Source organism: Panicum hallii, chromosome 5 (genome assembly GCF_002211085.1).
Source record: "Panicum hallii strain FIL2 chromosome 5, PHallii_v3.1, whole genome shotgun sequence".
Classification (NCBI taxonomy): Eukaryota; Viridiplantae; Streptophyta; class Magnoliopsida; order Poales; family Poaceae; genus Panicum; species Panicum hallii.
In genome coordinates this window covers 9,492,976-9,516,424 of record NC_038046.1, presented here as the reverse complement: position 1 = coordinate 9,516,424, position 23,449 = coordinate 9,492,976, and the positions used below count along the sequence as shown (strand labels likewise).

Sequence of the window (23,449 nt, the reverse complement as noted above, 5' to 3'; positions counted from 1 at the left end):
GATAAAGCTATTCCATTTTATTTTAAACGTGGGCCGATTTGGAGTATTGTTAGTCACAAACACAATCTGAATTTAGCACAAGAGTATTCTTGATACCAAACCGTGAATTAAGGAGGGATCTTGGTACACCTGCAATGACAGTTTGTAAGCGAAACGATGGAATCCTCTCATCTCATGATAAAAAAAAAGCCATCTATCTTGTTTAGGCTCAACAATACACAATCTAGCCTCAAGCGTGGTTACAAGCACACCTTCAATACACACATAAGGAGAATCTGTCCGAATGAAATTATGTGGCACGAGTAATGGCCAGATTGGTTATTAAGTAGCCAAATCTGCGAGGAAATAATGGAGACTAACCCTTCAATACATGCATTATTAGAAAACTGGCGTTTGACAATATAATTCATAGCGTATTCACAAGACAAATACACTGACAAACTGAACAGACTGGTATTTGACAATATTATTCGTAGTGTATTCACATGATAAATACACTGATAAACTGCACAGTATGTAATGTGACAATTCGAGAACATATGCATGAATTCTTCATTTCATACAGAAGGGGTGATTGATTAAGGTCACAAATGAAATATAGAACCATGACATTATACGGGAACTAAGGACTGGATATTTAATAATTGATGTGGCCTCCGAAGATTATCACCTAACAGCAGCCTGATGACCTTTGGGTCCGGTTGCCACCCACCACATCGACAGTGTCAGGCACGTACCTTCATGGCAACAGTTTTAAGGTCAGTGCAATGTTTTCCGGTAATTGCAAATAAACAAGATTGTGCACATATGAAATGAAAGATAAACTCAAGATTTTGGTAAAACTGCATCAAACAAAACAAACCAAGAACTGACTGAAGTTCAAGTCATGCAAACAACCACAAACATAAATAAATACATTAAAACACAATTAAGATGAGTATTCAGGGAAAGAAACACTGAATACTTCAATTGTTGCACAGATTTGACAGATTAATTGCCAATAGCAGAAAGCTTGGTACCATTATATCATTATCCTGATACTTAATGTTTTTTTTTCTGGAAGCATACCATTACACCAATAGCAGAAATGACAGATTACCAATAGCAGAAATCTTGGTACCACCATACCATTATCCTGATACTTAATGTTTAGCTATTGTAAAAACCCTAACAGCTATACATTTTGAACAAGATACTGAGAGAGCAAAAGAATCTGCTTACAATTCTTCTTCAGGTTCATTCTTCAGGGCATTTTTTACAATGCATTGAAAAGCATCTTCCACATTAGTTCCTTCTTTGGCAGATGTCTCAAAGTAAGGTATGTTGCCTTTTGAGGCACACCAAGCCTTTGCCTTTTTCTCAGAGACCTAAGATGGCAGGAAGTTAGTTCATTAAAAGTTCATCGCTTATAAAATATATAGAGAGAAATAAAATATAATAATTACCACACGGCTATTGCCACCATCAATATCGACTTTGTTTCCAAGCAGAACAAAAGGGAAGTTATCGGGATCAGATGGGCTAGCCTGAAAAGTTGGATTTGGAGGTGAGATTATCTTGGGACACTGGTGACTGGAGGGTTTAAAGATTACGGGAAATTAAGAATCATCACCTGAATTAGAAATTCTTCACGCCAGTTGTTCAGATTATCAAATGATTTCATAGAGTTAACATCATAAACTAGAACACAACAGTCAGCTCCACGATAGAATGCAACACCAAGACTCTGAAACCTTTCCTGTCCAGCAGTATCCCATATCTGCAGATATAGGATGTAGAATATCATAATCCATAGAGCAGAACAAATTCAGTCAGAGGCAAGCATGATCATGAGATGTACAAATGCAAAAGAGAATTTTGAACGAGTTGGGGCAGGTAAAAGCATGGTTCTAGCAAAATAATCAAGCCAAGTCCATATATCCCTATATTCCTAGGCCTCTAGGCTCTATGCACATGTGGTTGCATATACAGGAAACAAATGTATTCAGATATTGTATGCAAGTGAAACCGAAGGACTTACAATCCATCCAAAAAAAAGGATACAAAACTGATACAAAATAAAGCCAATGTTTATTTTGCATGTCCACAGTTATAACAATTAGCAAATCCGAACCATTTTAACAGTAATCAAGTAAATAAGTCATAGAAAAGGTTTCCAGGTTCAGATGCTAAGGGAACATTATGATGGTGCACCAATCCGGACTTCCTAAGCAGGTCAGATTGACTCACTCTACTCGTAACACCATTGATCTATAATTTATGATTAACCACAAAGATCCAAACTAATCTAATTCGTCAAGGAAGCGTTCATTGTATGCAAGAGCATAGACCCACTGTCCATTTACACCTTACGGATGTCTTGTAACCACATTGTTCATAATTAGTCCACAGATATCAGGGCCAGTGGTACTTCTTTATATTACAGATAAAAACAGCATGGACAATCTGAGCTACGTTACAGCTTTAACTTGTCTTGGAGTTCTCTTGATTAAGTCAAATTGTTGCCTGTTACTGTGCATCCAAAATAACAGCAATTCAACTTCTCATGATCATGCCATGACTGTGGTCTGCAGTTCAATATACCTTTTTTTTCTTGAACGCGCAGGGGAGCTACGTGTGATTTCATTAAACAAAAGTTAAATAATACAACACCAACACCACCCTTAAAACTAACATGCAGTTCAATATACCCACTATCTAGTGTCTAATTATGCCTTAATAACAAATTTTCTTTAATAAATTTTAACAGAAACAGTTCAAAAAACAATCTAACAATGCCTACAAATCCTACAATGCTGTAACTGAACTTAGAAGTGAATTACAAGATACCTAAAACAAAATGCAGCAAGGAAATTCACAGAAACAAATTTAATGTACCTTACTATGAAACTGTTTTAAGAAATTTTGTACATAAATGATTTGCTCTGAGCATCAGTAGGCAAACAATAGGTTAGTGATTATTTGTTCTCATGAGGACGCGTGCCTAATCTTAAGCTAAGGTCAAGTGGCCAACAGCTAACAGAACCAAGTGTACACCTGAAGAGTGAAGAGCCTGTCCTCGAACTGCACCTCCTTGGTGAGGAAATCGGCGCCGATCGTAGCCTTGTACTGATTGCTGAACTTCTTGTTCACATATCTGAATTGCATCAAAGCTAAGGAAACACCAAACAAGTTATATACGAAACTAAGTCGCATCTTCATGTCAAGATGAAGCAAGTAAATCGAAGGAATTAGTCCTTCGCAAATCGAATTGCAGGATACTGGTTCATCAGCGAAGTCTTCCCGACCCTGGATCGCAGAAAAAAAGTGAGCAAAGTGAAACCGTCGGAGAGTTTCAGATTAAAAGGAGAAAGATCCGAGGCACCCACCCGCTGTCGCCGAGGATGATGACCTTGAGGAGCGTGCGCCGTCGCGAGGCCATCGGGATCTACCAAGGGCTCGTGCTCCGCGCGCTTGGGGGACAGAGAGAGGAGAGGCTTGAGAGAGAGAGAGAGAGAGAGAGAGAGAGAGAGACAGAGAGAGAACCCTAAGCAGTGTTTGCTACCTTGCCGTCGCGAGCCGCGGCGAAGGGGAAAGAGAGGGGGGCGTTTGGTTTGGCCACAGGGGAGACCACAGGGATGGGCCCGCGGGATCTCATCCGGGTTTGACCAGGAACTTCCCGGAAACGGTTCGAGCCTCATGATTGGTGCGGGCGCAACCACCCAGCAGGCAGCAGCTGTCACGGAGCGATGGAATCATCCAGATGAATGAGAAATCAAGCGCAGAGATTAGGGCACTTGATGCAATATTTCAAAACGATGATTAAGCGCATCATGAAGCAACTAGTACCAGAAGATGCCATTTGGGGAAGCTCGGTATCCCATTATTCGGATACCCATGCTGCTGTGCAGACCTACTGAGCTATTCATGTCATCTTGGCGAGGGACATGCTTTTCATCACGCTGGACATCCCAAGCGGCCAAGCCAGCAAGGCTGGGTACTTCTCTTTCACTTGCTGGGTGTGCTAAGGGTCTGTTTGGATGAGCTAAAGTTAGATGCTAAATTTTAACATCTATTAGCACTAAACCACATGCTAAAATTTTTAAGTTTTAACTAAAATTTAATCCATCCCATTAAGTTCATCCCATTAGCACTCCTATTTGGAGGAGTTAGGCTAAAGTTATCACTTTTAAATATTAACACTTGAATCTAAATACGCTCTTTCTGATCGACAAATAGTTGAAGATCGTGGTTGGCCAGTACTCTCCCCGATCCGGTATGCTTGACATTCTGGCCGTTAAGTTTAGCCTGCTGCTGAGATTTTGATCGGGAACATCAATACATCATGTATGCGTTACTGTGGTGGTTAATTATCATCTTTTTAGGATTTTGACAAGTGTAATGTCTTCGTACCACTGACCAGCCCAACCTTTCGCATAAACAACTCAAATCTTGGAGCTTTTTATTCACTGGGGGAGTGGCAACACAGTGCGTACAATTTACAATTTAAACCTCCCACCCACCCAGCCGAAAAATTGCATGAATCGGAAATCTGAGAAAAAAAATAACACAAAAGAAAACGAGAAGCAAAAAATAACACAGCGGCTGCATGTACACGAACAGTGAGTCCACCGTCCCTTCGTAATCTGACGGGGGCGCCAGAGAATGCTCGGTGTCATGTCTGGCCGCGTCTGCCGGTGGTGCGCCGGCTCATCCTCTCGGTGTCGCCGGCCGCGCGCCTGCCGGACCACTGCTGGCCCTGGCCCTGCGCGGCCGCGGGCGCCTCGCCCGTGTCGCCGCCACTGCTGGCCGTGTACTCGCTGGACGGGTTCAGCCCGTACTCGCTGGTGGGGTCGCTGAACTCGCTGCTCGCGTACTCCGTGATGGTGCCGGCGCCGGTGCCGGTGGTGCTCCCGCCCGCGCCCGGCCCGAACGCCATCCGCCGCAGCCGGCCGATCTGGTCCGTCGTGCCGCCGCCCGACCGTTGCATCGCGCTCTGCCCCGGCCTCACGCCGGCGTTCAGGTCCTCCACCGACAGCTCCCCCTCCAGGTACCGGACGATCTGGTCACGTTTGAGAGTGGCGACGAGTTCCGTTACGCTTGCTGTCACCGCTGCTTTCGGCAGGAGAGGTTTTTGGCAGGGGAGATAGATGGTTTACCTGGCTCATCCGCGGGCGTGACCGCGCGGTCTGGCGCACGGCGGCCGCGGCGCACGCGATCAGCCGCGCCATGTCGTACGCGTCGTAGTTGGTCTCCAGCCTCGGGTCGATCAGCTCGTCGTAGTTCTCCTCCTCCACAGCTCTTGTCAGCAACGGCCTGGCCTGTTGGACAGAGATCCTTCACCACTCAGTTGCGCATGGAATGGGCAAAAGGAGGAGGAGACTAGTTCAACTTGGAATCAATGTCAGTGCGATGCTATCGTTAACAACTTAGAACTAGTTACCGGTAGTTAGTCCACTGTCTTAACTCTTAATTGAGTGACTGGTAACTAATAATTTGTAACTTTTAGAGTAAGATTGAAGGAGATAGTAGCATGAAGCACTGAATGTTGCAACGCCATGGAATGGAGTGGCAGCATTGGGTCCAACAAGGGTACCCACCCAGGAGACCAGCGTCTCAGGCTGATAAGCTGAAGATGTCATGATAGGTTTCCTCCCGGTGATCAGTTCCAGAAGCATCACGCCGAAGGAGAAGACGTCGGACCGATCGCTAACTTTGCCTGTGGCAGCGTACTCTGGCGCCAAATATCTGAAGACAAGAGGAAATGACAGCACAAATTCAGTCTACATCACCACATGCACCGGTTCATGCATCAGCAGTTTATGGCGTATGGGAGCAAATTGCTGGGTGTGACAACGTCACAGAGCAAATATTTACCCGAAAGTTCCCATTACGCGCGTAGAAACAGCGGTGACCTCAGCTGCTTGGTATTTGGCCAACCCAAAATCTGCAACCTGTACAAAAGCAGTGTACACCTGAGATAACAGGAGCGGATGAGCAGACTAATGGCATCCGGCTCTGACAATTTTACCTTCGGCTCGTAGTTGTAATCCAGAAGGATGTTCGCCGCCTTGATGTCACGATGGATAATCTTAGGATGACCTGAGAGCAAACCAAAACGAGGCCATCTTTTTGTTAGCAGCAGAAGATTCAGAAATTCCATGGAGAGAAACAGAGGGCAAGTGCCAAGAACTCACAATCCTCGTGCAGATAGGCGAGCCCCTTCGCCGAGCCGACGGCGATCTTCCACCGCCGCGGCCAGTCCAGCGTCGGCCTGCCGCTCCCTGATACCAAGCTCCAACAATGTCAGGTTCAAAAATGCCAGCAATTGAGCAGCATCCGTGACGTACGCCGAACATGAAGCGTCGTTCTTACCGTGGAGGTGGAACTCGAGGGTCTTGTTGGGGACGTACTCGTAGACGAGCAGCCGCTGCTCGCCGAAGAGGCAGTAGCCGACGAGGGAGACGAGGTTCTTGTGGTGGACGCGGCTGATGATCTCCACCTCGGCGCGGAACTCGCGGTCGCCCTGCCCGCTGCCGGCGCGCAGCTTCTTGATGGCCACCTCCTGACCGCCCAGCGTGCCGCGGTACACGTGCCCGAACCCGCCCTGCCCGAGCAGGTTCGCGTCCGAGAACCCGTCCGTCGCCGCCGCCAGGTCGTCGTACCCGAACGTGCCGCCCGTGATCGCCGGCGACGGGTTCAGCGGCGGCATCGGGGGCTCGGACGGCCCGCGGCTGCTCTGCCACGAGTGCATCAGCGGCGGCGTCGAGGACGACGGCGTCGTCGACGCCGCGTGCGACATGTGCGGCGGCGTCACCGGCCGCCGTGGGTCGTAGAACTCGGCTGGTGCCAGGAGCAAAACCATCGTTCAGTTAGTCCAGCAGCGTGTAGCGACCAAAAAGGGCGCGAACGCGCACCACTGCAATCTGCGTGCGGACAGCTCGCGATCGAGGGGACACGAGGACGAAGTCACGAACGCACCGGTGCGTCGCACGGTGCGCCGCACGAGCGAGCGCGATGCCACCGCGCGTCCGATGGTGACCGTCACCCGCGACACGCGCAGTGATTAGGGGACCGTGGAAATGGAATCGCGCTCTGTCACACGGTCACCCCGCGCTAATGCTGGGGTGGGACCGGCGTCCGGCGTCGCGACGCGGCATTGTCGCAGTCGAATCAACGTGCCCACGACGGCACATCGCTGCGTCGAACAGTACTCTACTCTCCCTGATCGCACGCGTACCAAGGGAAGGAAAGGCGGCGACCGCGTTGTGCGCGCGTACGTACCTGGGTACCCCTGCGACGGCGGCGGGCGGCGGCGGCGCTTCCTTCCTACGAAGAAGTAGATGAGCCCGGCAGCGAGGCCGAGCAGGACCACCGCTGCGACGGCCACGCCTATGCCCACCGCGGTGCCGTTGACTGTCGACTTGGAGGGGGACGAAGTCGGTGGCTTTCCTGGCGACGAGGGCGGCGGAGGTGGAGGCAGGGACAGATGTGACGGCGGAGGAGGCGAGAGTGACGCTGGGACGCCGGTAGGGGGTGGCGGAGAAGCGGGGACGTCATTCGGAGGAGGAGGCCGGCGTACAGGCGGAGGAGGCGATGGTGTCGGAACGGTCGCCGGTGGAGGAGGAGATGGCGTTGGCACGGTCGCCGGTGGAGGAGGAGATGGCGTTGGCACGGTCGCCGGTGGAGGTGTAGATGGCGTTGGGACGGGCACTGGCGGAGGTGGGGACGGTGTCACCACCGGCGGTGGGGGCGACGGAGGAGGTGGCGACGGCGTAGGGGTAGGCGAGGGCGGCAGCGGCGATGGCGTGGGTGGCACCGGCGCTGGAGTGGGCGGCACCGGCGATGGCGTGGGCGGCACCGGCGCTGGAGTTGGCGGCACCGGCGATGGCGTGGGCGGCACCGGCGCGGGAGTTGGTGGCACCGGTGTAGGCGTGGCCGGGGACGGCGTGGCTGGCGAATTTGGCGCCGGAGCGGACATGGCGTCGCCTCTCGCTCCCGCCGGCGTGGGAAGACTACGACCAAGACCCGCACACCACCAGGGAAGCGAAGACCGGACTCGGGCCTCGGGGGATATCTATGGGCGTGTTTGGATCCACCCCCAAATCGTAAAAGGGTAAATGGTAAAATTTTTGCTCCTGTCACATCAGATCAGATGTTTGGACACTAATTAGAAGTATTAAATATAGTTTAATTAAAAAACTAATTACATAGATGAGGACTAAATGACGAGACGAATCTATTAAGCCTAATTAATTCATAATTAGTAAAATTACGGTAGCATTTGCCCTTTTGCACTTTGGGGTGTTTGGATCCAAAAGTGCAAAAAAAATACAAAAGAGCAAAAGTTTTGCACTTTCTATTTCCTATTCATCCAAACACGCCCTATGTGCTGGACGCACTCCGCCAGTTAGCCCTGATGTGGATTTCGCTTGAATTGGCCGTGCACGTTTGTTGGCTTTGGCTTCGCTTGCCGGGTTCGGTTCGAGTGACAGCAACAGCATACGCGGGGGCGCAGTGGTTTGTGGTTTAAATTTCCGGCCTGTCTCTACTCGCTCTTTTTCTAGCAGAGCTGTTGGATAAGATTGACCGCGCAAAAGTCAAGTTCGATGGTGGGATTAAATTTGTGTTCGTGTTAGAAGCCAGGGCTGCCTTTACAGGAACCCCTCTAATCATGCGTCGACGACGTGCCGGTCAGAGCTTTCGGTGCGAGGACCCGGCTCGTGTGCAGGTAGACAGCACGGCAAGCGGCAGCTAGCAACCTCACCAACAAGGGCAACAACTTCGGTTGCCATGGCGACGCGACAACGGCCGGACCGGACGGCCCCCCTGGCGGGCGACGGCTAGTTGCACTGCGCTGCGCTGCGTTGCGTCTTGCGCGTGGTGGTGGCCAACACACGAAGGAACCTGCTGCCGACTTGCTCTGCTCTACGGCTCCCGGAACGACGAACGTGTACGGGCGGCGTTTCGGAGCGCGTCCGATCTTTCTTCCTGCTCGGAAGAAGGCCGGGAATGTCTCATTCTCAATCGGAACGGAAGAGTTTTCTTCCCCGGTAGCTTGCCGAAACGGGCTTCGGATTAACTAATCGCACGCGATGCGCTGCCGCCTGCTGTGTGAATCTGATTATTTACACCTGTTTGCAACTTGCACGGGCAAAGATATCACTGTCATTAACCCGCTTTCTCATGACTCTGAGGCGATCGGGCAGGGATGCTTACGCGCTGACCTCACCACGGAGTCATCCGTCATCACCGTTCCGTATTCTACTACCGCGTCGGATGCAGATGGGCATCCATTGCGCACGTTTGGAGGACAAGGAATTGTATAGCCACCACCAGCAGTAGACCCAGCAGGCAGCAGCGAGGAACTCCAGGATGGATACCTTACCGGCGGACATTCCGTTGACCCACCCGTTGTCCGCACAGGTCCTCCGACCAACAGCGCACGCACCAGACGTCCAGACGGGTCGTGGGTCGGGTGGCAACCTGCCAAGGCAACATGATTCCTGGGCTCGGACGACATCTTATCCGACGGACCCTCGGCGACCAAATCACGAGGGCATGCAATTTTTCGAAAAATGGACTCGCGACAGAAAATTGGTTATTGTACAAGCAAGTTGGGATGCTGCAAGCCAGGTCTGGTGTAAGATGACGAGGCTGTACTTAAAATAGTGGATGGCGAAGCTGTGCTAGACTATTGTTGAATGCAGCACGTCTTTTCTTTTTCTATTCTAGTACAAGGGACAGAGAAACGCTCAAACAGCCAAAATGGTGCGGGTGGAGAGATCTTCAACAATCATCATTGCAGGTTCTAGTAGATGATGAGTAACAGTCATATGTACGATATAAGGAACGATCAAGTTCCTCTTCATAAACCCACTTGCTTTACCAGGTCGAAGTGAGATAAAGAACAAAACATACAGACATCGCAGCGATAAGGGTAGCATGCAATGGGGACACAGATTCAGTGCATTTGCTTCTTAAAGGCACGTTGTAACTTCTTGCATCAAATCCACCGTGAATAGAACATCCAAAGGCTGGTATAGCCTACAGGAAAAACCTTATCCATCTATCTTTCTTTACCAGGGAAAATTGGGAGCCAGCGAGAGGCGCGCTTATTCCCGCGCGCTGAAAATAGAAGCACGCTTTGGTGTTTGTTGATTAAGGTGGTAGAAGTGAGAAGTTATGTGTCACAAGTATAGCTGGATGTCGAGGGAGTCTAAGTCCAATCTAACTTCTTCAGAACAGCTTCATATTGATCAGGTTCCATTTCGTATATAGCCTAGCATCAGTTTTACAATCAAGGTAACGACAAGCCTTACTGTAACAAATTCTGTTTGAAGTCTACTTGTTCAATTCAGGCCATTTTAAAACTTAACCAAAGCAAATTCGAACCAGTCCCATGAGCCCATTAGACAAGCTGACGAGGAAGAGTTGTAGTTGTTGGGATTGAAGATGATGTTTGCACCATGAGGGAAGGTGATGGTGTGATGGAGGAGGAAGTAGATGTTGATAAAGAAGCGAAGACTGTTAACTGTGGTTACAAATATTAGAGTTGCCTTGGTCTAAATCCTTTCTTCATATTTTTATCCTACAAGAAATATTTTTCTCGCCGAGAATAACATGGCCTTCACTAAACTCATATTCTTTACGACGATAAACAACCACGAAAGTCTTACTGGCATCTTACTTAGATTGGACCTGGTCTGAGATCCACGTGCTTCTTCTTGAACCAAAACTTAGCGACTTTGCAACACCAAATTTCCATAAGAATTTTCCACGACTTTTTTAGAATCCCTTTAAGAAGCTGCCTAGGTTGTCTATTGTAAAGCAATCATAAATTTAGCATAGAAAAATAGAAACTAAGTAACTAACATATATCAAAGCTCTTAGTACTGTGTTTACTGAATACTAATGAGTAATGATATTAACGAGCTCTGATAAGTGAGGAAACTCCGTGCAGCAAATCAGGTAGCCATGTTCTTCACAAACTAACTAACTAACATATATCAAAACTCTCGGTACCGTGCTTACTGAATAATAGTGAGTAATGATCTTAATGATCTCTCAGAAGCAGAGGTAACTCTGTGCAGCAAATCAGATAGCCATGTTCTTCTTCTTCTATTTTAATTTCAGAAAGTCAATAAAAAATGTAACACGTATTGTAAGAAGCCACCATTGCAAGAATAGTCAAGCGACAGCAACATATAAGATGAACATTCAAACTCCATACCCAATGAAACTGGAATAATCTATTATGATCCAAAATACTCTTTGTTCAACTCTATGCCTAGATACGAGGCACCACCAAATTCAAACTTGATGGTAGGACCAAAAGGTAATCTTTGAATTTTGGAGGCAACAAATGAAACAAGACCCTTACATATCTCGTCCACAAACAAGAATATGCAATGTTGAAATGAACAGTGTGCAGATGTGGCAACTGAGCAACAAGCAGGTAAGATGCAACATGCTGCAAATAAGATGTCGATCCAACAAGCATCCATGATATTGGTATATTAAACACAAGCAGTAGCATGGCATGTCAAAAGCAATGGGTTCAAGAAGTCATTCAATATATCAATTTAAAGGGCACAACAGGTAATGAGCTAAGATAATGGAGCTCAATGTGTAGCTATGAAACTGAAAGTCGACTTCAGTTACACTCTCTAACAAGTATATCATTATCAAGATTATCAATTCTAGCAAGGCTTGAACCTACATTGGTTTAGGGCTTTTGGTCTGTTATATGCAGAATTGCAGATATGACCTGCACAGCACCAGTCTGCTAAAAATTAAAAATGATCACTATTTGACATCCATGGTATCCTTTTCAACACCTGGGACCCAGTTAACCTACTAATCTCAGTTTCGTGGATCCACAAAAGCCTGTCACGGAGCTCCTATCCCGTTTTGTAAATGAAACTGGATCTCCAGCTACACAAAATTCAGCATCCGCAAAAGCCAACAAGGCACTATCATGATCTAACTTGAACTCCGCTACAGAATCTTGAATGTTTACAGCATCTCTAATTTAAAAGTCAAGCTATCATCTCTGCAACCATAACAACTAAAAAAGAGACAGCAAAGCAGGCCTCGTACTCCACTTCTGCCAGGCAGCCACAGACTAAAATCACACATTCTAGCTCATTCGCGAGCAAATAATACCCCCTGCATATATCCCCTCCACAGGCAAACATAAACCGTAAACAAGATTGGACATCGCTGCTATTGACCACAAAACATTACCAAATCAATTCAAACATCTCGAGTTTCAGCAATTGAGAAGACAAGTAATTGCACCTTATTCATTGGCATCCCACACAACAGTTCAGCATTCCAAAATGCTCCATCAGATTCAGACTCAAGCAGTACGGGCTTAAACCGGGCGAAGATTCCTAGCAGCCCAGCCGAGGGCCCGGTGCGAACCGCAGGCGCGCCGCTCAGAGAAACTTCCTGTACGGCCGGCCAGCATCCTCGTCCTGCATATGCTGCAGCCAGACCAGATTCGATCTTAGGGTTTGGACTTTGGAGAATGAAAAAAGGAACTGCGCAATGACAAGGGGGGTTGAAGAGGGGTTACGAATTCGCGGACGATGCCCTTGTAGACGAGGATGGGGACGGCGAGGCCGAAGAGGCCAACGACGGCGAGGCTGCGGCGGCTCCAGCGGAAGTTGAACTCGAGGTTCTCCCGGCCGGCGTTCCACTCCTCGATCCACCGGTTCTTGTGCACCTCCATGCCGCCACCCATCTTCTCCTCTCTTCCTTCGATCCGCCGCGATGCGAAATGTATCCTGGTTGCTTGCGAGACGGCGAGAGAGTGATTTGGTTTGGAGGATTTGGGGGACGATTGGCCTGCTACTCCGGCTGTAGGAGGATGGCTCGTACCGTAAACGGATCGCGATGATTTACGTTACACAACGCTACGAACCCGTTTCCTCCATGTGAAGACGGTTTCCTAAGAGTACGCATTTCACGTTTCTACTCCATATATTGGACAGGAATTAAATGATGAAATATCAAAAAATCCATTAGGACATTTACATCGATATACAAATGGCTATTAGTCTATAATATGGTTTCATATCATTTACAACCAGTATTATAGATAAATCATTGTGCGGATATTTTCCAAGCAGTCTAATTGTCCAAGTGATACTTAATGGTTGAGTGATATGTGGCTAAAAAACAAATGACATCTTAAAATTGGGTAGAATGCTCTGAATGTAAGAGTGTTCACTCATGTTCAAACTGTTTGTTAATTACTAAACATCTTTCTTTCTCTCCGACTTAGGTTGAGAGAAATATATTTATGTTTTTAAACTTAACGCTTACCATATCTTTTATATTTACTAGTAGGGTATTAAACCGCATTTTATGCTGCATAGATGTCTGTGGAGATTATTTTAGCTATTTATACACATGAAGAATAAAACACATGTAGATCCAAAATGAGAAAGGTAATATTATGACATAAAATAGTTAGCGTGTTTGTGTTCGAGTAACTTGGGCAAGGGTAGTTTTACACGAGGTTATGTAATTTTGTATGCGTTATTTATATCCTCTGAGCATACTTTTGCGTCTTAAATATTTCCTCTAATTACAATATATATTTTAAAGGCTTGTAAATAAATTCTTTAATGTCATGACATGCAAAAAAAACTTATAAATGTAACTTCAACAACTTCATCAAATACATAGAATTCATATTTACTATAAGACAATCGATCAATAACAATTAAGAAGTAATTTAGCGCACACTTGTTTTAAGAGGATATTTCATATGAATAGGTGCAACTAGCCAGCGTTATTTGCTGGTAGAACTAAAAGCCTATCTATATATATTTTTACACCTTACTTTGAATTATTACAGTACGAGAAAGAACTCCTACCGTACATCATAATTTATGATTATTAAGACTGGAACAATCTTAAATTTCACTCATGTTGTACAGTATAAACATGATAAGTAATTTTAATTTATACGGCACCCAAATCTTACCTTTATGACTTATGAATCTTTGACGCAATATGATAATTTCACTCATGTGAATCCTTTTCACGCTCCGAGAGGGACCGACGGTGATTCATGGCGGCGTGGCCCATACGTTTGCTGGCATGACGGGGTGAGGTCAGCCGAGCCCAGCGTCCGGCATACAGCCAGCCTGCACAGATCGAACCGTGGTCTCGGGCTTTCCAATCCAACAGGTGTTGCCTGCCCGGTCTTCCCCCTCCAGTCAATTCCTCTACCTCCACCCCTACCCCCGTCCGGCCGTCCCCTCTCTCCCTCCTCCGCCCGAGCCGCGCCGCGCCCGAAGCCAGGCCGCACCAAACCCTAGCTCCCGGACCTCCCGTGCCCTTGCCGCGAGATGCTCCGCCCGCCTGCCTCCTGATCCTCCTCCTCTGCCGTCGCCGCCGCTCCTTGCCCGCCCGCCGATATGGGCCGCTACGGTCCCTTCCCTACCGCCGCCGGCGATGGCGGGGGCTGCCTACCTCTGCCGATTGTCGCGGCCGAGGGCGCGCTCGCTGTCGTCGATGGCGCCATTGCGATCGCTGCCTTCGTGCAGGTGTGTTTGTTCGATCTAGAGTCGCGTGTTTTTTGCTCCGCTTGTGATTGGTGGTGGAGCTAGGAAGTAGAGGAATGGCATGAATGTTTGTTGGTTGGTGTATCAGGATAAGAAGCGGAGGAGCACGGGGCATCTCTGCCTGATAATTTTGCTTATTTCAGTTGAAGCAGGATAAGCGACATTAGTTGTTGCATCTCGACCCATCTAGATATTCCAGCATGATACTTGTCCACTGTAGCGTTGCTATGGTGTTACTTGACGTGGGAGTTTCATACTTTCATTTCATCCTACTGAAATGTGTACCTTCCTGCCTACATTGTATTCAGTGTCACTGTTATGTATGTATAGAGATTACCATTATTGACCAGTTGCCATTGCATATCACCTTAAATTATTTATTTCAATATTATCTTCCCAAGCACTTCACTAAGGATCGCTATGCTTTGTAATGTGCAGCTGGCAAGAATTCACAGGCACAACCAGCTACAGGGATGGACTCGGCAAAAGGTATCTGGATTCTCCATTTTCTGTTCTCCTTGCTGTCCAAGTTTTTGGGTATATGTTGTTTTAGGCTAGTTACTACTTACTCCGCCCCAACTTTGAGCTAGAGGGGAGTCATTTTATATTTATTTAATTTTAATTTTGAAATGAAATTTCCATCTAGGCCCCTACATATTCACTTGCATTTGAAACCGAAGGCTTTAGAATGGCTAGCTCAAAATGGAAAAAAGCAACATGTGACATGCCCTCCTTTTACTTATAGATAACATGGACCTCATAATACCATGTTTATCCTCTTCCAGCTGTAACGGTTTATTGTACTTTTAATTTGATGTGTTTGTCTGACTAGTTTGATTGGTTCGTTTTCTTAACTGCTTTCAGTTTGTGATGGCCATTTAGGTTATTGTTTTTTGTTACTAACTGTAAGACCCAACATATTTAGTTCAGTTTGCATTTATTCCAACTCTTTTGATTCTGGAATACGTAGACAATAAAAGTTGGAAATATTCACCAGAAGTTTTCCAGGTAAGGTAATGTTGATCTGGAAGCATATCGCAGCTAAAGTCTCACGATGCGAATATAGCTATATAGTACCAACTGACAGTTATGTTCTTTAATTTCTATATGTTTTGAAAGTCATGACCACATTTCCTTGCTATATGGCATATTTTCACATCAATACATTGGTTACTGGATTTTGGGATTTGAGTTAAAATTATGATATAAATCATTCTAAATCAGTGCTTGGCATTTGTTTCCCTTTGAGCTATGAGCTCAGCTGCCATATCCTTAATGATATATGCCTAATCTCTTGCAGATATTCCATTTAATGATCGGCCTATCAAACATAGGTGAGACACATTAGTTCAATAAATCCTTTTGTTTCATATTTTGTACCTAAGGTATCTCATTCTTTGCCATCAGGTATACTGAGAGTTTCTGCATAGTTTATTTTGTATTATATGTTGTCTTAACTGTTCTTGTTTTGTTAGTTCCTAATTACTATTCAAGTTTTAGATAATGCTAGTTCAATTCCTATAAGTGGCAGCAGAAGTACTACTTTTTCTTAAACTGGAATGTAGCTGCTATAGCATTCAGGAAATATGCATAAGAAAAATGTAACTATGTATGCCCTAGTTTTGGAACAATTAGGAAATGGATGCTAGGTTACATTTTTATTTTTGCCATTCTTGTATTGCAGCTCTTTTATGCCTGTCCATAGGTTGTTTGGATGCAAAATAGCTTAATGTGGGTGACTTCCTTAACCAATGTGGAATTGATTTTGCACTGACTTTTAACTTTTTTAGACAAATATATTTTATCTAGACATGTTATTACTTGTTAACCATGGTGTCCTTAAGTGGATTCATCATAGTTCCTGAAGAGATTTTCAGTATCGACTTAACAATTTTAAGAAATGAAGTACTCATACTTCTAGATATGAATCAGAATAAATACAAACTCTCCCTTTTCATTTAACCTTATGACAATATTCCTTGCATATTTCAGGTATACCATCATTGCATATTTCATGTATATCATCATTCCTACTAACATAAGTTTAATATCTTTCTCTTTGTGATAGTATTCCTACTGTATTTCGTGTCTACCATCATTGCTACTTGTCAGAGATGGATTTGCTGGGTACATGGATGTGGATTTGTTCTCATGGGTATGTCCTGAAAGTATTGATTTACTATCGTTTTTCTATTGTTATTCTCTTCTGTTTCAAGATCTTTTCTCGTCCATCATTTCCTGAGGTCTAAGAGATGCCCTTTCTCATTATTTTGCAGCTAGTCCACAGATATTGCTTCTTGCTTCTTTTCTACTGCTACTGTCATTCTGGTAAGTCAGTGAACATTGATTTTGGTATGTAGTAGGCATAGTATGCATGTCGTTTTGTCAAATTTTTAAGGGTGCCAATCATATCCTTTGGTATCCCAGTGCATGTGTAGTTGTGTACTATGCCTGATTTATCTCTTTGAAATGTGGAGACATAGCACAGATACCCAAGAAAAATTGTAATGATCAGAGGATCAGCCATGTTTTTCTTATCATTTGGATTCTGGACTACCTTCATCCTCTCTTCCCTCTTAGTTATCCCTGTCTTGGCTATATCTTCCTTTGGTGTATCTTACCCTATGTAACGGTTGAACTATCTGAAGAGAAGGAAAACAGCATACCTTATCTTAATTCATCACTTCTTTATGCCACCGGAAATCAACCGATTGGTAGCAGTAGGACCAAATGATAGCAATCTCTGTTGGTGGCAATTTATGCTTTTAATCTTGATTCATTAGTAGGATAACTGGACAACCTACTTCCTATGTGGTAGATCCATCCAATGTTTAAAAGGCGGTAAGGCGAGGCGAGCGACCCCTTCTGGACGCCTAGGTGAGTAAGGCGGACGCCTAGGCGACGCCATACAAACATCTTAAAAATATAATATCACTAAAATTCAGAAGCTAATTAGTTCTTAATATTACCAATACTTAGCATAAGCATCCAGAAAATAATAAGCATAATAAGTAGTGCTACACTACTACTAGAGTACTAGACTACTGGTAGCAAGATAGCCAATCTGAAATAGTGAAATATCTAATGTCTCATCTCTCAGAAGCTAGTTACCCACAAACTAGTCTCTAAGTAGCCTAGCGGGAAGGGAGGTCGGAGCTGGGGGGCCAGCAGGAAGGGAGGTTGGACCTGAGGGCCTGCAGGAAGGCAATTTGAAGCTGGCAGCTGGCAGGAAGGCAGTGCGGAGCTGTACTGCTCGATCTTGCTCAATCTCGCGGGAAGGCGCGGTGGCTCTAGCCTGGCAGGGAAGGGCAGGTTCAATCTAATTCCTCTCTCCCCCTCTCTTCCTTGCCTCCCGCCCTTTTCTCTCATGCCAATTTCTTCCCGCGCGGGAGCAATTTCCACCCGCGCGCGTCGCTTCTTCCCCCACGTCCCCTGATTTTCACGCGATTAGGCGTCTGCCAGGGGCGCCTAGGTGAGGCTCGGATGCCTAATCAACTAGGCGGACGCCTAATCGGGCAAGGCGGACGCCTTACGTGTGCGGAGCTAGGCGACCCGGACGCCCAGAAAGTTTGGGTGCCCGGACGACTAGGCGACGCCTTTTAAACAATGGATCCATCATATGTAATAGCCTATAAAAGTTTCGACCTGCAACAGTCAAGTGAATAAAACAGTGGTGTTGAACGGCTCAAGTGGTCAGTGGATGTTCACAGTAGTACCCATTATTCAGATGTGAGTACCATCTGGGGAAAAACATGGATGTGCATAAAGGTTGGATTTGTTGGTTACAAGCTCTAATCCTCGGCAAGAGTTGGTCTTTACATCAACTTGCTCAAGGGCGCATGCAAATGTTACCCCAACACATTGATTCTCCTGCTAGTCTTTGTTATGTTCTCCTCAAGCTGACAAGCACCCAAATATAACATAGTGAGAGGCTGCCCATTAAGACCCCAAAGAGTACTCTTGAGTTGTCAATGCCTTTTCTTTCTTTCTTTCCTTTTCTTTTTTAAAAAAACTTTGTTTCTCTAAAAGCATTATCTTACAGGGTTGACCTGTGTCATCAGACAAATGATGAAGATGAAGAGGATGTAAGGAGTCACCGTGAAGCTTTATTAGACAGAACAAAAATTAAACCTGGCATCCATCCTGTTAATATCCGTCGGAGGTGTTGTCCGGGAATACAGCTTGGAAGCCGGCAAAAATTTGTGATTTTGGCAAGTTTTCTTTCCCATCATTATAACTTACTGGTTGCATCGTCATAGCCTTTTTCTCACCTATGCAGATCTACTTATTGCTTGATTCTCTACTTATTTATCCGATGAGTCATGGAGAAAATTTAATTTTGTCATCTTTAATCATTTAATGCTTCTAGTTCTACCATCTATCAGAGCAACTATTGCTAACCCAAATTAATACTGAACCATTTTTTTCTGTGCAGGTGCTTGTACTGTCATTTGTTGTCATGTTCGCCTTTGCCATCCTCATATGGGTTGGTAGAGGAGAAAACCCTATTGATTCGTCTCTGTTGAAAAGGGTATGCATCCTGCTGGATTATTCTTCTATGTTACGTTTTGCATTGGTTTTATCAGATATTTAATCAATTTTCATATTTTTCTACTGCATAAAAAAAGGAAAATCCTGCAGAATTGTGCCAGTGTATCATAATAACCCCATATCCAATAGTCCAAGGTGAATGGGCAAAATGATGAGTTGTCCATAACACCCATAAAGTTCTTATCATGAGCACTTTAGAAATGAGACAACCGCTAGTTTATATGTTGCCTCTTGTTCTATTCCTTACCTGCTGATGCATTTGCGCACCTCTGTTGCATGTTGCCCTTCTGCTTTCCAGTCAAAACAAAAACTGTTAGCTTATGTATCTTAAATGAATTCTGAAACTTTTCTGCATCAATACTGCAGAGTTAATTATCTATATTGTGCATCTCAAACATGATCTACTCTATGTTGTTTTCTGCACATGTTATGCAATGACATTCTGAGACAAATTATTTTTTCTGTAAGGCATTTTGTTAACTTATGATGACATTAAGTCAATAATTGGAATTTCTTGATTAAAGGCAAACATCAGACGGTGTTAGAGGTGGTGCAGGAGTCCTTTTGCTGATTAACAATGCCTAAATGTTCTATTTGGAATATTTCTCACGCTATAAGCCTATAACTATGGGATCTCCGTTTGATAGCTGTTCACTATCAGTTCTGGAGAAAAAGAATATTGACTTGCATATCTTGTAATGTTTGTCCCACACTTGATACACTTATGTTTTTACAATTTGCTTCTTGATAACTTTACAATTTTCTCCAATCCCATCGACAGTTTACATTACTTATGTAGCTGCAACTTTATTACTTTATGGATGGCCAACATTTTATTTTGCAGGTTTATTTGGATGTATTTGCAGTAGTAGTTCTTGTACTCAGTGGTGCTCTGGCATGTTATGGTAAGCATTAAATATTGTTTGTGTATGACATGCAATAAAAATGCCCTAGATATTAATTCATGAATTATGAATATTGTACTAGAGAAACTGTTTGTATGTACTCTTCTGTTCTGAACCGAAGATTATCTTACATAACTTTTTCTTGTGTTAGCCCAGTAGTATTAGTTTTATTATAGAATCCTAGTGTGTGATTTCTATCTTATTCCTTGGCCAACTCACAAAATTATCTGCTATTTGTTCACTGCTAGAGTACTAGCTGTAGTTGCACTTTAACTCTTGTACATCATCCATGGGATAGTTTGATGCTTCAGTTTTGTATCATTTTCTTGCTTGGATTTTCATGCAGGTGCATTGTTATTCTCGAAGATGAGCAAAGTTCGTTCCGAAACTGTATCAACTGAGAAGTGGAAGGTATATCTCTCCCAGGACCAATCTTCCTGTGGCTTGCATCTCTTTATCTTGTTGACCGTATGCAAGATTTAATTGTATGTGTAGTTATGACTTCTATGTGAATGTAGCATAACTAAAAAGTATTATTGTAATCAATTCACACTTTAAAAAAGCACATATATGTTGAAGTGTCTTTTCTATTCGCTGCAGGATCTCAAGAGAACATAGATCTAACATCTTGAAAACATACAAACTTCATCTTTGAGCCATATGCTCCTCTATTCGAATTGACAATCCTTCCCTGCAGGTTGCCAGTTTAGCTGCTGTCTCACTGATTTGTTTTTCGTCTTCTGCTATACTAGCACTTGTGACTAATGTTCCAGTAAGTTCTTATATACATTCTAGTTGATGTAAATCCATGATTTTGCTGTTCCTTTTTTAGTGACCTCCAATTTTCTATACCTTTTGTTGCAGGTGCTTTTGTATTGGTACTCCACAGATGCAGACATCATCTACAATGCAGTTATTTTGTTTGTATATTACTTCATAGGTATTTTTGTGTTCCTTTATTCCTAGAAATAGGCAAATAACACATCTTTTGTCTATGGCCTTTTGCTTAATGTAGTTCGTGCTGGCATTGCCATTCATGATCAAAAGTGGTAGGGTGCATTAAGCATTTTTTAATGCATTTTGCCATCAAGCATATATGCATATGCTTATGCTTCTAGGCCGGATCTCATGTGCACCTCTCCTTGCAAGCATGCTCCCACCTGCAAGCATACATGTGATTCTGGCTATGTGTTGTTAGATTTAAGGACTTAACCTCCATCCATATCCTCACTAATTGCTAGTACTACTTATTACCCTACTGTCTATAGGATTTCATGATGCACTTTTTGATGTCTAACTTAAAAACTACAGTTTATGGACATATATTCATTTCTGTCCTCGAGGACCTACCTAGGGTACTTGGTGTTGACAGTACTTCTTTAAGTGCATTGCAATTCAGTTTCCTTTGTGTGTGTGTGTTTTTGTGAATCTTTCTCTCTTCTCAACTTATTACCAGCCTGTAGTTTTACCATGATAATGGCATGGTGCTTGGTCTGCAGATGCAAAGTACTACTATGAATAGCTTCTAGATAATTGGTACTTTGTGCACTCGTACTTCACACATCAAAGTGCAATGATGGAAATGAATATTAGAAGAGTAATCGAAAGCATGATGTATGCTTATTACTGATCCTATATCCTTGCTGTATCTGCTCATTCATCACTGATGGTTCAGTTGACAGTGGACAAAACTAGACATGTCTGTTAGATTTACTTTGTTCTTGGTGCTTATATGCTGAAGCATTGGTTTATATTACTTGTAGGTTCGTCAGTTCCATCAGGGTTTGTTTTATGGATCATGAGAGATTTGCCTCATCGTCAGGTGGTAGAAAGGCCCACAGAATCTAGAGTGGTTACTTTGTTCAGGGAAAGACCATCTACTACACAGGATCCGCAGTGGAGAACAGCTGTTACATCCTCAAACAAGGTATTCCTACGTGAAATTATTCAGTTCTAGAGTTGGAACATGCCCGATTTATAAAAGCCTCTCCATTTGTAGGCCCTCAAGTCAAGCCCGATTTAACAAGACTTAGTATCGATGCTGAACCGTCCTAGTCTCCTAATGTGCTGGAAGAACATCAATGGCACACTTGCGTCCACTACTGTGACAATTGGTGGGTACGAGACAAATCAGCAATTCCTGCTTCATCGTTGACTGCAGTCATCAGGCAGGGTGCCACATTGCAGGAGGGGTGGGTGGGTGGGTGGGGTGGGTTGAAGAGTTAACAAATGTAAATAGCCTTAGAAATGAGAGTTTTCAAGGTTAGGCTGTTAGTTTCTCCTTTGAGATTTATCGTGCCTTTCCCTTTGGTTTACCTGTACCTCATTTAGTTTTTTGAAAGTAACAAGAGAATGCTTCAACTAATTCATGATAGAAGGTTATTATGCCCAATGATAATTACTTGCCAAAATTTATCACTAGGAGGTTTCAACATAACCTGGCTAATTAATTAAGATTTTGGGAAAACGATTGGCAAATCTTCAGTACCTGCTTCAGCTTGTGAACTGTAAATCTGTGACCACCAGCATCGTGTGCATGTACTGGCCGAAGTACTTAAACTAATTAGCTTGCCCTAAACGTCATTTAATTTAATAATAATTAAGAACAGAGGGGGTAGATGGTGCAAATAACTCTTGAGCTCTGAGATAACCTTCACAATCAGAATGTAGATGAGCATTATCATGGGATAACGCCATTTCGTCTTTGGTAGACAAATATGATCTCATATCTTCGACTTTGCTGTTCGCTTGGGAAACACAGCAGAGGCCTAATTATTGGAAGAACCAATCGAGTGCTATGAAGACGAGGTTTTGAAGTTGGTAACCTGCATCGGATGAACCAAACACACTAAAACTGCGCATGGATCGTGGGGTTGCCTTGAAGAGTGCCCCTCTTACTTAGTGATTTGGAACACCCGACCCACATGTGTGTGCAGTTGATGGTCTCCCCTCCCAGCTCCCGTAGGACCTCGCTGCAGTCTTGCTGGGTTCACGCTGCGCCCGCTCATGACATGATCCAGAGTGCATTATCGTGACCTGCATATATCTGCATGACGCACCATTTAGGACGCGGTCTGCCAAGGAGAATGTCATAAAAGATACTATTAAACAAGGTGAAGTGTGCAGTTATAAAAATGTCCGGTCATATGACACACGTCAAATATATAGAATAATGAGGGGTGTGTGTGTGTGTGTGTATAGTCTTACGTGTAGCTTTGGGATAAAATTTTTGAGGTGTTCACATTATTCAAGCTTAATTGTTCTACATGTGTTCTTGTCTCTTCTCATGGTATATGAGATCTATCCATGTTTTGCATGAGATCCATAAAAAGTAGTATATCAATGTAATATTTGTGGATAATGACCGAGTCACCTTCAGATATCACCAACCAAGAGCTCACATGCTATGCACCTATTTGACTCTCCACC

At 44.4% G+C, this 23,449-nt stretch overlaps 4 protein-coding genes across 4 annotated transcripts; 1 reads left to right on the top strand and 3 right to left on the bottom strand.

Moving 5' to 3' along the window:
- Positions 1-416: 416 nt before the first annotated feature.
- LOC112895180 (ras-related protein Rab7) lies at positions 417-3,565 on the bottom strand. Its single transcript, XM_025963090.1, has 7 exons — positions 3,369-3,565; positions 3,262-3,288; positions 3,037-3,136; positions 1,613-1,759; positions 1,446-1,526; positions 1,222-1,367; positions 417-737 (listed from the first exon to the last, which is right to left on the bottom strand). The coding sequence occupies exons 1-7, from the start codon at positions 3,419-3,421 to the stop codon at positions 671-673; spliced, it is 621 nt and encodes a 206-aa protein (XP_025818875.1). The 5' UTR covers positions 3,422-3,565; the 3' UTR covers positions 417-670.
- Positions 3,566-4,409: 844 nt separating this feature from the next.
- Positions 4,410-8,072, bottom strand: LOC112895959 (proline-rich receptor-like protein kinase PERK3). Its single transcript, XM_025963979.1, has 8 exons — positions 7,264-8,072; positions 6,355-6,822; positions 6,177-6,263; positions 6,011-6,081; positions 5,857-5,933; positions 5,580-5,727; positions 5,139-5,300; positions 4,410-5,041 (listed from the first exon to the last, which is right to left on the bottom strand). Exons 1-8 carry the CDS (start codon positions 7,958-7,960, stop codon positions 4,655-4,657), a joined length of 2,097 nt encoding a protein of 698 aa, XP_025819764.1. The 5' UTR covers positions 7,961-8,072; the 3' UTR covers positions 4,410-4,654.
- Positions 8,073-12,185: 4,113 nt separating this feature from the next.
- Positions 12,186-12,864, bottom strand: LOC112893863. The gene is made up of 2 exons (XM_025961379.1): positions 12,563-12,864; positions 12,186-12,470 (listed from the first exon to the last, which is right to left on the bottom strand). Exons 1-2 carry the CDS (start codon positions 12,728-12,730, stop codon positions 12,423-12,425), a joined length of 216 nt encoding a protein of 71 aa, XP_025817164.1. The 5' UTR covers positions 12,731-12,864; the 3' UTR covers positions 12,186-12,422.
- A 1,291-nt stretch (positions 12,865-14,155) lies between these two features.
- On the top strand, positions 14,156-22,438 carry LOC112894689 (tobamovirus multiplication protein 1). Its single transcript, XM_025962471.1, has 13 exons — positions 14,156-14,546; positions 15,003-15,053; positions 15,865-15,898; positions 16,633-16,719; positions 16,841-16,892; positions 18,607-18,775; positions 19,000-19,095; positions 19,960-20,020; positions 20,367-20,431; positions 20,718-20,792; positions 20,885-20,960; positions 21,784-21,947; positions 22,020-22,438. Exons 1-13 carry the CDS (start codon positions 14,418-14,420, stop codon positions 22,041-22,043), a joined length of 1,083 nt encoding a protein of 360 aa, XP_025818256.1. The 5' UTR covers positions 14,156-14,417; the 3' UTR covers positions 22,044-22,438.
- The last annotated feature ends 1,011 nt before the right edge of the window (positions 22,439-23,449 follow it).